Raw genomic sequence first — 14,238 nt, forward strand, 5'->3', positions numbered from 1 at the left:
TGCGGTTCATGGGGTCGCAAAGAGTCAGACACGACTGAGCGACTGAACTGAACTGAATGAGCTGGATGAAACTGGAGCCTATTATACGCAGTGAAGTAAGTCAGAAAGAAAACCACCAGTACAGCGTATTAGCACATATATATGGGATTTAGAAAGATGGGAACAATGACCCTACACGCAAGACAACAAAAGAGACACAGATGTAAAGAACAGACTTTTGGACTCTGTGGGAGAGGGCGAGGGTGGGATGGTCTGAGAGAATAGCATCAAAACATGTATATTACCACATGTGAAACAGATGAGCAGTCCAAGTTCAATGCATGAGGCAGAGCACTCCAAGCCGGTGCTCTGGGACAACCCAGAGGGATGGGGTAGGGAGGGCGGCGGGAGGGGGTTCAGGATGGGGGGACACATGTACACCCATGGCTGATTCATGACAATGTATGGCAAAAACCACTACAGTATTGTAAAGTAACTAGCCTCCAATTAAAATAATTTTTTTTTTAAAGACTCTGAGCTTTCAGTGCAGAGTGCTCAGTTTCTATCCCGGGTCAGGGAATTGAGATTCCACATGTGGCATGGCACAGACAAAAAGAAAGAAAGGAAGAAGGCAATGGTGATGGAAAGGTAATGGAAATACATTGAAAAGAAAAAAAAATAGAGACTTGGTAACTATAGTCATTTAACCCACAGTTTACCACGATTTGGGAGCAGAGTGTCCAAACACTCAACTGTCTGCCACAGTGACCTCGGGCAGGTGACTTCACTGTGCTTGCCTTTGCCTGCTGATGTATGAAGGGTGAGGGCTGGAGGGATGACTCTCAGCTCAGCATCTGCACCACGACAGATGCGCCTGCATCCCACAGGCTGGACAGCTGGACGTCCACACTAGTTTCCCTTCTACAGCACAGAAAATTCCAGAGCAAGAACGTCAAGATGGCCATGACTTAAAAGCCAAGAGGGATAAAACACGAGCCTGGGACTGCCAGCTGGGGGTGGCATAGAAAAGTAACTCTTGGCTCATTTCAAACAAAAATACATCACGTGTTCATTAGGGGCTAACTTACTGCTGGGAAAAAACGACGTTCAGTTCTTTTGAAGAACTTTGGGAGAACAGGGAGGAAGATCCGTCCTGAAAGAACAGGACTCTGTCAGGTTAGGGTTGACACTTGTGCCCATCAGCAGAAGCTGAGTGGAGAGCTGTGGGCAGTTCCTGGTTACGGGGGGCTCGAGGGAGCAGAGATGAGTTTGTCAGGATGGTGGATGCTGAGGGGAGATGGTGATGCTGGCGACAGTGGGGTGGGGTGGGGAGAGAGGGCCAGGTGTGGGGGTCTAGGAGAAGACAAATATTGTAAAGGGGGCTTCTGGGTGGCAGTACAGGGGTTGCTGAACAGGAAATACATTTTTCCTTTACTCTTATGTTCCCACCTTTCACTTTATAGAATTCTTTTTTTTTGACATGTCACCTTTCTGACCCCCCCTGGCTGCAGCTCAAATTTGGAAAGTGGTCCAGAAGCAAATGTCTTTGGGTGCCCAGGAAATTTTGAGGGAAGGTTTCATGAATCTGGCTCAATTTGGTGAGATGACATGAATTTGGTCTCCTTCACAAAGTCCCGTATTTTTCAGGAGGAAGTCTCTCTTCCGGGAGCAGTACGTTAAGGAGGTGAGGGAGGGGAGGGAGACAGAGCCAGAGTCCAGGAGGCCAGTTCTTCCTCAGGAGGATGATGGACCAAGGTCCGGCATCCTGTATCCATTCGTACTGGAGAAGGTGTCACCGTGCCTCCTAGTCCCTGAGAAAAAGAAGTATTTGCTATCGTGTTAAAGAAAAGAATGCATGAGCTGCACAGAAATTCTCTTTCTATGTGTGAAGGGTTTTTGTTTTTTTTTTGCTGCAGGGCATGCAGGACTTCCCCAAGCAAGGATGGAACCCGTGTGTGTGTGTGTGTGTGTGTTTGTGTGTGTGTGTGTGTGTGGTTTTCCTGATTTTCCCTTGTTATGCTGGAACCTGGAGGGAACCTAGAGCTGAGGTGCTGGTCTCGTCTCTTCCAGAGGTGGGACAGCTGGCAGGGGCTCTCACTTTTCTGTTTGGTGTGTGATGGGGGAAAATGTACAATGATAAGCAGTCACGGTTTTCCGTTCCTTTGTTTCTCAGGTGAGCTCCATAGACAGGAAGCTCTGTTTTGCTGAGCGGGGTCTCAAAGGGGGACGGACATGGGAGACGCGGTGCAAGGGGGCACCCTCTCCGAAGGGAGAGTGTCGGTGGACAAGGGGCGGTGTGGGGGCGGGGCTCCCGGCTCGAGGGGGGGGGCCCCAGCTTGAAGGGGCGGGGCTCCCAGCGTGGGGGCGGGGTCTGAAGCCCCCTCCCCGCCCAGATCCCCGACTCCCCTGGGGCTTCTGCAGCTACTTGAGGAGTGAAGAGAAGAGATGGATGGGGAGGGTTTTAATTTAAAAGGTCTCTGTGTGATTCGTCTGCTGCAGCCTCCTCCTTGCCCTCAACGTATTTGGGAAGCCTGGCGTTTCCTTTCTTGCTGACTTGTGGTGAGATTTTGGTTGCTTTGAGGAGGGGCCCCATGCTTCCTTGGTGGTCAGTGGTAAAGAATTCACGGGCCAATGCAGCAGACCCACGTTCGATCCCTGGGTAGGAAAGATCCCCTGGAGAAAGAAATAGCAACCTGCTCCCGTATTCTTGCCCGGAGAGCCCCACAGAACCTGGCGTGCTACAGTCCATGGGGTGGCGACGTGTCAGACAGGACTTAGGGACCGAACACCAACAGCAGCAACAATCCCCGCCATGCTGGGGAGGGGGCAAAGAGGCCCCATTGCTTCCTGTGGCTAAATACCCAAGAAATAAGAGCCAGGTTTCCATTTATGATTGGCACCAGGAGACATAAGAGACACCGGTTCAATTCCTGGGTCAGGAAGATCCCGTGGAGGAGGAAATAGCAACCCACACTTCCAATATCCCTGCCTGGAGAACCCCGTGGACAGAGGAGCCTGGTGGGCTGCAGTCCATGGGGTCACAAAAAGTCAGACACGACTGAGCACACCCAGACAACAACACCCTCCAACAGCAGAGCTAGCGATCTGGGCAAATTGATATTTTTCTTTCCCCAAAACTGTCTGTGGCCACACTGTCATGTGCATAGCCTGCTCTCTGAAATCCAAGGCCACGTTTTATTTTTGGCCACGACTGGGGAAACAGGAATTCAGAAGAAAGTGCCCTAAGCCTTCAGATGCCCCTTCCGAGTAATTATGCCAGGAGTGCAGAAACTGACAGTCCAAGCTCCTGCTTCATGGTGCAACGTGCGGAAGGAAGCGAAGCCACCTCTGGCCTCTGTGTACGGCCCTTGCTGGGAGACCAGTGCGCAGACCTGGGTGTGGCCGTCCTAACCTTGGCAGGAGGGACAGACGGACGGCCAGCACTGCCGGGTTTCCCCTCCCTGCCCTCTGAGGCTAGGGCCAGGGTACCGTGGGGGTGTGGTTGGTGCATAAAGGGTGCTTGTTGAGACAACCTTCCCCCTTAACCAGTCATGCCTGTGTCTAAGAGGAAAGAACTATGTGTTGGCATAGAAGTACTAACACATGCCAAGGACCCACTGAGTCCTGCCCAGCGGTGTTCACCAGAAGAGATTTCTTAGCTGGAGAACAGAGACAGAAAGCCTAAAATGACACCTCACTAGAGCTCCCTATATCTAAACTAGAAATTTCTGTTTGTCAGGAATGTCAGAGCATCATGTTCACAGCTTACCTGAAAACGGTACAAAATAGAAATTATACACACCAAGAAAGAGAGAGAAAAGAATTAAGCAAACGTGGTAAAAGGTTAACATTTGAGCACTCTGGGTATTCTCTGAGCTCATCTCACAGACTTTCTGTTAGTGTGAAATTACTTCAAAAGAAGACACATTTTTAAAAGGTCAAATATGGCCATAAATGAAAATCAGAGATGGATACTGAAATGGTAAAAAGCTTTGTAACATTTGTGACAGATGAGAAATTAAATCCTTAACATATAAATTATAAGAAAAAGACTAATAGTACAATAGAAAAGTTCACTGTATAGGTAAGTTACAAAAGAAGACATTTAAGTGGCCAAGTGTGTGTGCGCGTGTGTGCAGTCAAATCTATTATTAATAAGAAACATGTAAAGTTTTGAAAAACTTTGATAAAAACTACAATAAAACTTTGCCTAATTAATTGCCTGTCTCAAAAGTAAACTATGGAAAAACTCCAAAGTTAGAGGGTATATGATTAAATGGACGTTGCATTGTTGTTTGGTCCAGTAACCTGGCTACAATTTGTCACTAGAAGAGGTTTTTAAAGATGTTCAGTTCCTTTGACCCAGAATTTCCTTTCTTTATTTTTTTACTTAGGCAAATCTATCCTGTGGAAATAATGAGAGGTGTCAAATTATTTATATTGTGGTTCATTATAACATTATTTATAATCATATTATATTAAAAGCCAGACATGCAGGGTCTGTATCACTGTTTGATGGGTCACTAAGTAGCTGTGAACAGAATCTTATTTTGGAAGAGCATTTATATTGATGGGAAATGCTAACAACATACAAGCTGTTAGCATCTGCTCTTTCTGAGTGGTGTTCTTATCTGGCTGTGAACAACCTCTGACCCTGTGAGGGGGTAACCTACAGAGGTCACAGAGGTCACAGGACAGGAGCTCAGCTGTGGTTCCATCTCTAAAGGGATGGAGTGGTCATCAGGGAGAGTCTACACTAAGATGGCCACCTTGGAAAATGACATGGGCTTCACAATAAAACCCTAGTGGCTTAGACAGTAGAGAGTCTGCCTGCCATTCAAGAGACCCAGGTTCAATCCCTGGATCGGGAAGATCCCCTGGAGAAGGGATGGCAACCCACTCCAGTAATCTTGCCTGGAGAATTCCATAGACAGAGGAGCCTGGTGGGCTACAGTCCATGGGGTCACAAAGAATTGGACATGACTGAGTGACTAGCACTTCACTTTCTTTCATGATAAAACACTGACCTTTCCCAACTTAGATGTTTTGGTTGACTCATAAAAACCTATCCATTCACATAGTCTCAAAACACAAAAAGCCTTTCTCCAGGGTGCCTTTTTTCTCTGCACTCAACCATCAAGGTACTCATGCCTGACTTAATGAAAATGTGATTTATAGATGTTCAAATCTAAGTGCAACCTAATCTTAAGAGTGGAGGCAGAATTAGGGATGAACTAGTCTCACTTTCTCATTTAATTGATAAGGAATTCAAGCTCTAGGGAGATTAGGTGACTTGCTTGGTTATTATCTTGAATATAATAAATGCTTGTTCAAGTAATGAGAATACAAAATCCGCAGTGGGCAAGCAAACAACACACAGGAGCAAGCAAGTTATGGATGAAGAAACACAAGTGGCCAATTGACATGCAAAAGCATTTCAAGCTCGGGAGTAGTAAGAAATGTAATTTTCATCCTGTGTAACGAACCAGGACAAGGGGCTGCGCTGTACGCTATCGGATCAGTCTTCTCTGTAGTGCAGAGCGGGGCTTGCGCCCCCACCTACTGCCTTTTCTGTTGCCCCCAACCTCCCCCCTGCACAAGATGCGCGGGGGGCCGAAGAACCCTCCCCTTCATGCCCTCCTACCACCACCAACAAATATGCTTGTTCTCTTTGACAAAGCACACACACACACACACACACACAGCGTGGAAACGCTCTCAGGAGCTCGCGGTGAACGCCCTGGACCGCTGACTGGGCCTCTGCTCTGCCCCGTCCCGCCCTCCTCCCCGCGCCCAGGACGCACAGAACAGGATTCCTCAGGCGGGAGAAAGGAGAGGGCCAGGGTCGCCGCGGGTCAGCTGGACGCACACGCGGGCCACACAGAAGAGGCCTGGGTCCCTCCGCCAGGAGGCCTGTGAGTCACGGGTCAGCTTCATCGCAGGCTGACCTCCTGTCCCACCCTGACTCCCTGAACCAGCTCGGAGCACACGGAATAGCCCCGTTTCTGCCTCTCCAGGCACGTTGCCAGGAGTCCCAGTTCTTAGTTCCCTTCTCATCAAAGCCTCTCACTCGGGTATTTAAAATGACAGACACTCATATCCTAGAACCAACTCTCCTATGGTGCGAATCATGATTTTATGCAAAGTGGAGCTCATTACAGTGACATAAATGTTAGCAGAGTCCCCTCAGATTGCCTTGGAAGCTGTGCTTAATTCCAGACCAGTAAAATGGGGGTTCCCAACCCCCAGGGCCACAGGCCAGTGCTGGTTCATGGCCTGTTAGGCTCCAGGGGGCGAGCAGGGGCGAGAGCAGAGCTCCGTCTATATTCACAGCTGCCCCCGTTGCTTGTGTTACCGCCTGAGGTCTGCCTCCTATCAGCTCAGCAGGATCCGACGCAGGATCATATATAATCTCTAGGCTCACAGGCCCTCCCAGGTGGCCCTAGTGGAAAGAACCCACCTGCCAGTGCAGGAGATGTAAGAGATGTGGGGTCGATCCCTGTGTCGGGAAGATCCCCTGGAGGAGGGCGTGGCAACCCATTCCAGTATTCTCACCTGGAGAATCCCACAGGCAGAGGAGCCTGGCGGGTCACAGAGTTGGACACGACGGAAGTGACTCAGCACGCAGCCCACACAGGATCAGAAAAGCATGAATGCTACTGTGCTTGAACCATCCTGAAACCATCCTTCCCCCGCCCTGGTCTGTGGATAAACTGTCTTGCATGAAAGCAGTCCCTAATGCCAAAAAGGCTGGGAACCGTTGCAATAAAATAAGGGATCAGGGCACTTCCTTCCTTCCCTCTAAGAATCTGTATTTTCGGAGATTTCATACGGTCCAAACATTACATAGGTTAGGGCAGAGCAATGAGAACACTGAAGCAGGACCTGAGTCCTCTGCAGCTGATATTAAGCAGCTCCAGAGAATAAACCATTCTTCATTTGAGTTAATGCAAAATGCAGAAATTTCTTAAGTGCTGTGGCTGAAGGCTTTTTTTTTTCCAATCTGAAAATGCTGGTCTGCTGTTTTAGCAAAACAGATTCAATGTTCTTACTCCTGTTCAATTTAAAAATTGGTTTTCTTTTCATAAAGGTTAATTGATTTCCTGTATTGCATAACAGCGATATTACCCATTATGTGTTTCAGACAGAAAATATGCATATTTGCCCTTTAAGTTATGCTTCTAAAGCCAGCACTTAGTTCTGATGACTTACAGCTTTATTATGGTCTCTTTTTAGATTTCTAAAAATAAACACGCAGCTCGAAACCATAGGAAAAGACAGAGGAAAAAGGACACTTCAATTTCACCCACAAACAGGGCGTCTAAAGCAATGATTTTCTCTGCTGAGCCTATTAGCATAGGCTGAGCATATGTGTGTGTGGATCGATTTCTTTTAAAAATGGAACTGTTGTTAGTTTCCATGCCATGAAGCAAATGCTGGGAAGCAAAAACTTCCTCCTCCACAGGGAGGTAATGGGTTCCAGCCCAGCCTGCAGGGACAGTGGCCTGCAGCCACAGACTAGCTGAAAGTTGGCTTAATCTAGAACCATCCTAGGCTGAGCCCGGATTCCCAGCTTGGTCCTGGAGATGAGCTGGCTAGGCCTGGGGATTCTGCTCAACAAAAGACTATCCTGACTTCTAGACCAGGACTCAGCGAACGATGGTCCTCGGGCCAATGCTGGCCTGTTGCCTGTTTTGTAAAGTTTTATTGAGACACAGCCAAGCCTATTTACCTACCGCCCATGGCTTTTCATGCTACGGTGGTAGAGGTGCCAGTGGCACAGAAATGGGGCTGGGTGTGTTTTGGTGCCTGTTCCTGAGAACTAAGCTGGGAAGATGAGATGGGTTCCCAGGTGCTCAATTCCTACAGGTGTGAATCGCTCTAGTGTGCCCAGGTGCTCTGTCTTTTTGCTGCCCCAGGAACTCGAGCGTGGATGGGCAGAGAGGCATGGAATGATGTTGGAGGTGTATGCTACAGGCATTAGTGAGCGTGTAAGCTTGCAAAGGGCTGAGGTCTGTGGGGACCTGCCCTGCTGCCATGGTAACCAAACGACCGTTCCAGGGTTGGGGCTGGGCTGGATGGTGTGTTATAAACTGAGAGCCCATGGCCGAGTCTAGTCAGCAGACATATTTTGACTGGCCCATGGATCCTTGATTTTTTTTGTATATATGTTAACCGCTTATATTTAGAAATGGGGATATTTCAGTCTAAATCTGGATTTCCAGCTTCTCTTGAAAATCTGAAATCTCTGGACACGCTGGGCTCCCTCCCTGCTGTTGGTGATTGTCAGGGGTGGAGGAGTGTTTTCTCTTTGGAGAGAACCTGGCTCTCCTGTCTTGGGTGTTTGCTTTTCCCGACACCCAGCTGTTTCAGGCATGGGTGTTTTCTGCCTGGTTGCTGGGGCCTCTGAGGTTGTAATCTCAGCTCTGTGCGTTGCACAGAGAATCCGTGTTATTACAACCTTCTGTTCCTAGGGGTGGGGAGGCATTCTTTCTCTCCTCTGCCCCTTGCTAAGAGTTTCTGGCTCAATTTGCCTTGTATGCTCTGAACATATCCACCCTGATTCTGCTGCTGGGTCTTCCATTTAGGAGGAGGCCTGAACTCAGCGGTCACTGAGTACATAGAGCCACTTCTTAAATAATGTGAAAGGAAACATATTGGGTGTGAGAGGGCGACCCTGAGATGGAGGAAAACTAGGCTTTCACTGGGAATTATAATTTCCTCTCATCGTGTTTCTGGTGATGCTGCATCTCATAGCTTCTGAGAAACCCGGAAGCACGTTTGTTGGGATGTAGTCACGGGATATATTTGGGTGTTTTTCTTCCCGCCCCCAGCCCTTCGTGGCAGTCTTCAGTAAAAGGTGAAAGATTTATACAATCTCAAAAGTAACTATAGAGTATGGATATATTTGCATTTAATAACATTCGTTGACTTGGACATCATTGTTGCTAAGACTTAGGTTGGCCTTTCAGGAAGCCTGTATGTCTCTTTGGGTGGAACAAAAATGGAGGCACACAAAGAAAACAGGTACCTGTCATACTGTTGGGAGTCATGGGTTAGTAATCATTCTGCATCCCTTTTCTCACTGATGTCTCCTATAGAGAAAAAGACAAGAAAAATACCATGGGTTAGAACCTGCGTTTTCCATGAGGCTTCGTTCCAAACAATATCACGTGCATTAATTAGCTTGAGGTGATTTGTTACTTTCAACTCAGAAGGGAGGAAAGTGAAGCAGGGGTGGGCTGTGTCATACAGGTAAGTTTACCAGACCTTTCAACTTTCATCTCAGGGTTCCTTCTATAAACATGTCTTTATAGTAATATTTCATTCAAGGTCACATGCCTGTTTTCCATCTCAAGTTTTTAAGAAAGCACCAGTTGAGTGGATTTGCTCTTTTTCCCAAGAGCGGCTCAGTTATGTTAGTGTCTTCAACCCAGATCCTTGGGTCTCCAGTTGTGACCTCTGGGGCAGCAGTTTTAGCATCGCTGGGAGCTTGCTAGAAATAGAAAATTTGGGTTCTACGTCAAAGCCACTCCATCAAATCTGCATTTGGACGAGCCCACAGGTGACTCGCGTGCACGCTGCAGTCTTAGCCAGCCTGCTCCGGAGGACGGGATCCATGTCCTCATCTTAGGCGTGCCTTTTCCTCAGGCACTGTGGAGGCCCCCTCTCGCCGCTGGATCCGTGAGGTCCGAGGGCAGCAGGCGGAGGTGGGCTCACAGGAGCGCGGGCCGGAGGCGCGGAGGATCAGGGACCAGAGGCAGCGGCGGAGCGGAGCGCTGAGGGACTCACAGATGGTGACCCCCGGCTGCTGAGCGTGGGCCGGAGCCCTTCTGCGTGCTGCCGGGGACAGGGCAGGAGGAGAGCTCTTTTTCTAGAAGGGCTGCCGTATGCAGCGGCGGAGGGTGGCTCAGGCACGGGGCGAGGGTGCAAGGGCCGGCTGTCACGAGCTCGCTGTGCGATTGTGATTTCTTCACGGGCAAGATGAGGACAGGAACACCTGATGTACCCGCGTCACCAGGCTGGTGTTTCTGGAGTGTAACCAGGATGTGAGTGAAAGTGCCAGGTAAACACGAGTCGTTGGAGAAGAGGTACATGGGGCCTGTGCCTGCAACCTGGGCTTGCATTCCGCCACTGCTCCTCTGGGGCTTCCCAGGTGGTGCTGGCGGCAAAGAACCCCCCTGCCAGGGCTGAGAAGACATGAGAGATGTGGGTTCGATCCCTGGGTCGGGAATATCCCCTGGAGGAGGAAATGGCAACCCACTCTGGTATTCTTGCCTGGAGAATCCCATGGACAGAGGAGCCTGGTGGACTACAGTCCATGGGGTCACACAGAGTTGGACATGACAGCACGCACTCCTTAGCTGTCTCCATGTCTAATCCCGCGGCCCTGAATGCATGGCTTGATGGTCACACCTTGGTCGTCACATGTTTCCGAGGCTGCCTTTCCCACTAGACTGTAAGCTGTTTGTGGCCGGCACCGTCTTTGTCATTTTTATATTTGAATGTGCAGAGTGTAAGATACAAAACAGACACTCAGGAAGCGCACGCCGAATAAGTGAATAAAATCAAATGAATGACAGTTGATTTGGCGTGGGATGAGACCCCTGAACTGGCATCTGGTACAAGAGTGAGGATTAGCTACTTGGGAAACGTGTTCTTGCTACTGACGGACACTTGAAGGGTCACCAGCCACAAGCCCCTGCTCCGTCTCCTTCAACTGCCAGCTGTGCTGGGAGTCAGAGAACCAGGTTCTGAGAGCCCCTGAGCTCAGATCACACCTCTAGAAGCGACTGTCCAGACCTCTCGTTCTTAGAGACGGAGTCACCCTCAACCCCCTCCCACCCTGCAGACCCAGCCACGTCCTAACTGGACGCGGCTTCTGAATGTTCCGGGTGAGGATGAAGAACGCCTCTGCTGGACCCGCCGGAGTGCTCCACCTAGCATCTGGGGGGTGTTTGGAGGCAGGAAGAGAAAGATAGAGGAAGTGGGAAGGCTGTGTACTCCATCTTTGGTGGCAGAAGTTTTAAAGTATCTATTTAATTTTAGCTGTGCTGGCTCTTCATAGCTGGGTGGGCTTTCTCTAGCTGCAGCGAGTGGGGGCCACTGTCCGGTTGTGGAGGGTGGGCTTCTCATTCTGGAGGCTTCTCTCGTGGAGCACAGGCTCTGGGTGCGCCGGCACCGTGGTCTCAGCTCGCTGGCTGAGTTACCCCATGGCATGGGGGATTTTCCCAGAACAGGGATCGGAGTCCTGTCCTCTGCAATGGCAGACGATTCCTAACCACTGGACCACCAGGGAAGTCCCTGCGGTGGCAGAATTTATCAGAAGCTGAAACTCTCAGACTGCTTGAGGCCATGTCTCTTGGCCACAAGGCAAAAGCCTGACCATGAGATAGAGGGTGGGCATGACATTCAACGAAAACCGCAAGGACAAGAAAGCCCTCTGGTCTCAACCCCCTGCCTGCACATCTCCTGGAGGCCCAGCTGTGTCCCCCACCCTCCCCAAGCCTCCTGAGCAAGACAGACATCACCCAGGCTGGGTCCAGGTAGATCTTTGCCCCATGCCACCGAAGGGATCCCTACTGATAACACCCATATCAAAACACAGCATTAATACAAGTGTGTCAGAAGAGTTCTGTGTCCTTTTAAGCATCTTGAAGGTGAAGCTACAAAATCCCAGTTATATTCTTGCTATACCAACACTTTAAAAATAGCTCTCTTTTAAAAATTTCAATAGAACAGCATAGGAACTGTAGAAAGTTATTGTGTGTGAAGCAGAAAGTAGCCTGGAAGAGGAAAAACATCTTATTAAGACTTAAAATGTATTGTTACCGCCATGAAATTTAGTCCTGATTTTGCTATTTAGTGCTGTTTTCCTTCTACCGCAGCACTGAGCACATTCCTGCTCTTTGCTGTACACCTGAAGCTGACACAACACTGTAAATCAATTATACGCCAATAAAAATAACAACTCCTGTTCCAATGACTAGAGCACTTCAGCATTGCTACACTATACTATGTGTGTGCGGCGCGGTATTTGGTCACTCAGTCGTGTCTGACTCTGCAACCCCAGGGACTGTAGCCCACCAGGCTCCTCTGTCCCTGGGATTCTCGAGGCAGGAATACTGGAGTGGGTTGCCATTTCCTTCTCCAGGGGACCTTCCTGACCCAGGGATCAAACCTGGGTCTCCTGCATTGCAGGCAGATTCTTTATCATCTGAGCCACCAGGGAAGCACTATAGTGTACTGTTTCCATTTTTCCAGCACTAATACATTCCTGCACTTTGCTATATGCCTGAAACTAACACAACACTGTACATCAATTATGCTTCAATAAAAAATAACACATTCCTGTTATCACTCTAGCACATTAGTATGACTACATATACTATACTGTTACCATCACTAGAGGATTAATAGTATACTCCATTCCTATTACTCCAGCACTTTATTACTGCACTACACTCAACTGTTAATAATCCTGTAGCATTAATAGTATATTTCTGTTCCTATTCCTGCAGCACACTAGAGTTTCAAATTAATTGCTGCTATTTTCCTGCAATGAGCTCTCAAGCTTTAGACGGTGGCTAAACGCTCTGAGCAGGCAGGTGTCCCAGGGCTGCTCCGGGGTCACCCCCGGCACAGGGAGGGTCTCAGCCCATGCTCTGTTCAGAGCGGGGATGCACAGAACCTCCCCTCCGGAGCCATCCCGGGGGTCATGGTGTCCAAGAAGGAAACCAAGTTCAAAGAGCTTGAAGAGGAAGGAAGCCGAATGTTTCACTTGTGGGAAGGTGGAAAGAGCTCGGGGCTTCTCCCTGGGGCGGGTGACTGGGCGCAGGGAGGAGGTCGGGGGCAATGTGACTGCAGTGCCACCCCTGCCCTGGAGGCCACCGTTACGAGAGGCCCACTGCTCTGGGAAGAGGGGCCTCTGGCAAGCCCCAGTGAGGGTCTGCAAGCCGCCCCTCGGAGGTGAGGGTCCCTTGACAGCCGCAGCGTTTCAGCACCAACTGAGTGTGCCCTTAGCTTAGTCCCTAGTGAACCACTGCTGAACCCGAACATTCATTTCCCATGAGACATTCATTTGTTTGACTGGTTAGTCCAAAGGCCTAACGGAGGGCCAACTCTGTCCAGGAGCTGCCCCAGGCTTTGTCCAAAGACAGCACTTAAGCCTGTCCATGTGGGGCTTCTAATCTACCAGAGGGAGAGAACTGTGCAACACCAATGAAATGTGCAGACAGGTTTCACCTGATGTGTCTTCTTCAGGGCAGACTGGGCCACGAGGGAAGAAGTCATTTTTACCAGGGGCAATCTGGGAAAGCTTCTTGGTGGAGGTGACCCTGTATCTGAAGACTCTTCTTTATGATAGGCCTCTCCCCAGCAAAGGACTTAGTGCTTTATTCTCCTCCTTTTGTCCCTGAGGTCCATGAACCTCTCTGCAAGAAACAAGCCTTGTATAGAAAAACTAGGAAATTCCCTCAAATCACACAGGTTGAAGCAGGGAAGTGATCCAAAGCTGAGTTTTTAAAATTTTGCAGTGGCTGCTGAGTGAAAACAGACCAGCCAGGAAGCCGTGGTAGGTCTGGGGGAGAGAGGAAGGGAGCTGGAACTTGGTGGGTGATGGTGAAGGTGCTGATAGGGGAGCGACTCTCATGACATTTAAGAGGTAGAAATGTGAAGACACGGAGATTAACGTGACATGAGTATTTAATCCAGGGATAAACACTGGGGATGCAAACACGTTCAACCCAGAGGCCCTGGGCGCTCATGGAATTTACAGGCCATTTTACAAGCTGGCTGGGAAGGCAGACGCCACCGACAAAGAGCAGCTGAAAATCCAAGCCACGTGAGCCATGTGCCAGGAGGCAGTGCTGAGAGTGGCTGGGGGCCGGGACTTCCTCTGCCCGCTCCACCATTCTCTGTCCCAGGCCAGGGCCCCCAGGGCAAAACATTCCCCGTGGAGGGAAGGAAAAAGTGGGCCTTCGCCTCTCAAACACATGAAATGCGTTTATATGTTAAAAATACACATGATGGAACGTTGCCATCTGGAACTCCGAAACTGAAAAGAGAGTGGGATTATTATGGACATATGACAACCCTTCTACGTGGAATCTAAAAAGAAAAGATACAAAGGAACTTAGAAAATGGAAAGAGGCTCAAGGACTTAGAAAACGAAATTATGGTTGCTAGGGTGAAGGGACAGTTAGGGACTTTGAGAAGGTCATGTACACACGGCCATTTTTGAAATGGATGACCAACAAG

At 49.3% G+C, this 14,238-nt stretch overlaps 1 protein-coding gene across 8 annotated transcripts in view; it reads right to left on the bottom strand.

The window, feature by feature from the left end:
* The window catches only part of THRB (thyroid hormone receptor beta), a 432,236-nt gene that overhangs the window by 102,839 nt on the left and 315,159 nt on the right, over nt 1–14,238 (bottom strand). For all 8 annotated transcript variants that reach the window (XM_055416746.2, XM_088832732.1, XM_055416741.2 and 5 more), the window contains one exon: nt 9,011–9,074. In XM_055416746.2, coding sequence (XP_055272721.1) covers nt 9,011–9,032 — 22 coding nt within the window. In that variant the 5' untranslated portion in view covers nt 9,033–9,074. The remainder of the gene's footprint in view (nt 1–9,010; nt 9,075–14,238) is intronic.

This window comes from Moschus berezovskii, chromosome 26 (genome assembly GCF_049115385.1).
Source record: "Moschus berezovskii isolate FMDL1 chromosome 26, NW_MosBer_1.0, whole genome shotgun sequence".
Taxonomy (NCBI): domain Eukaryota; kingdom Metazoa; phylum Chordata; class Mammalia; order Artiodactyla; family Moschidae; genus Moschus; species Moschus berezovskii.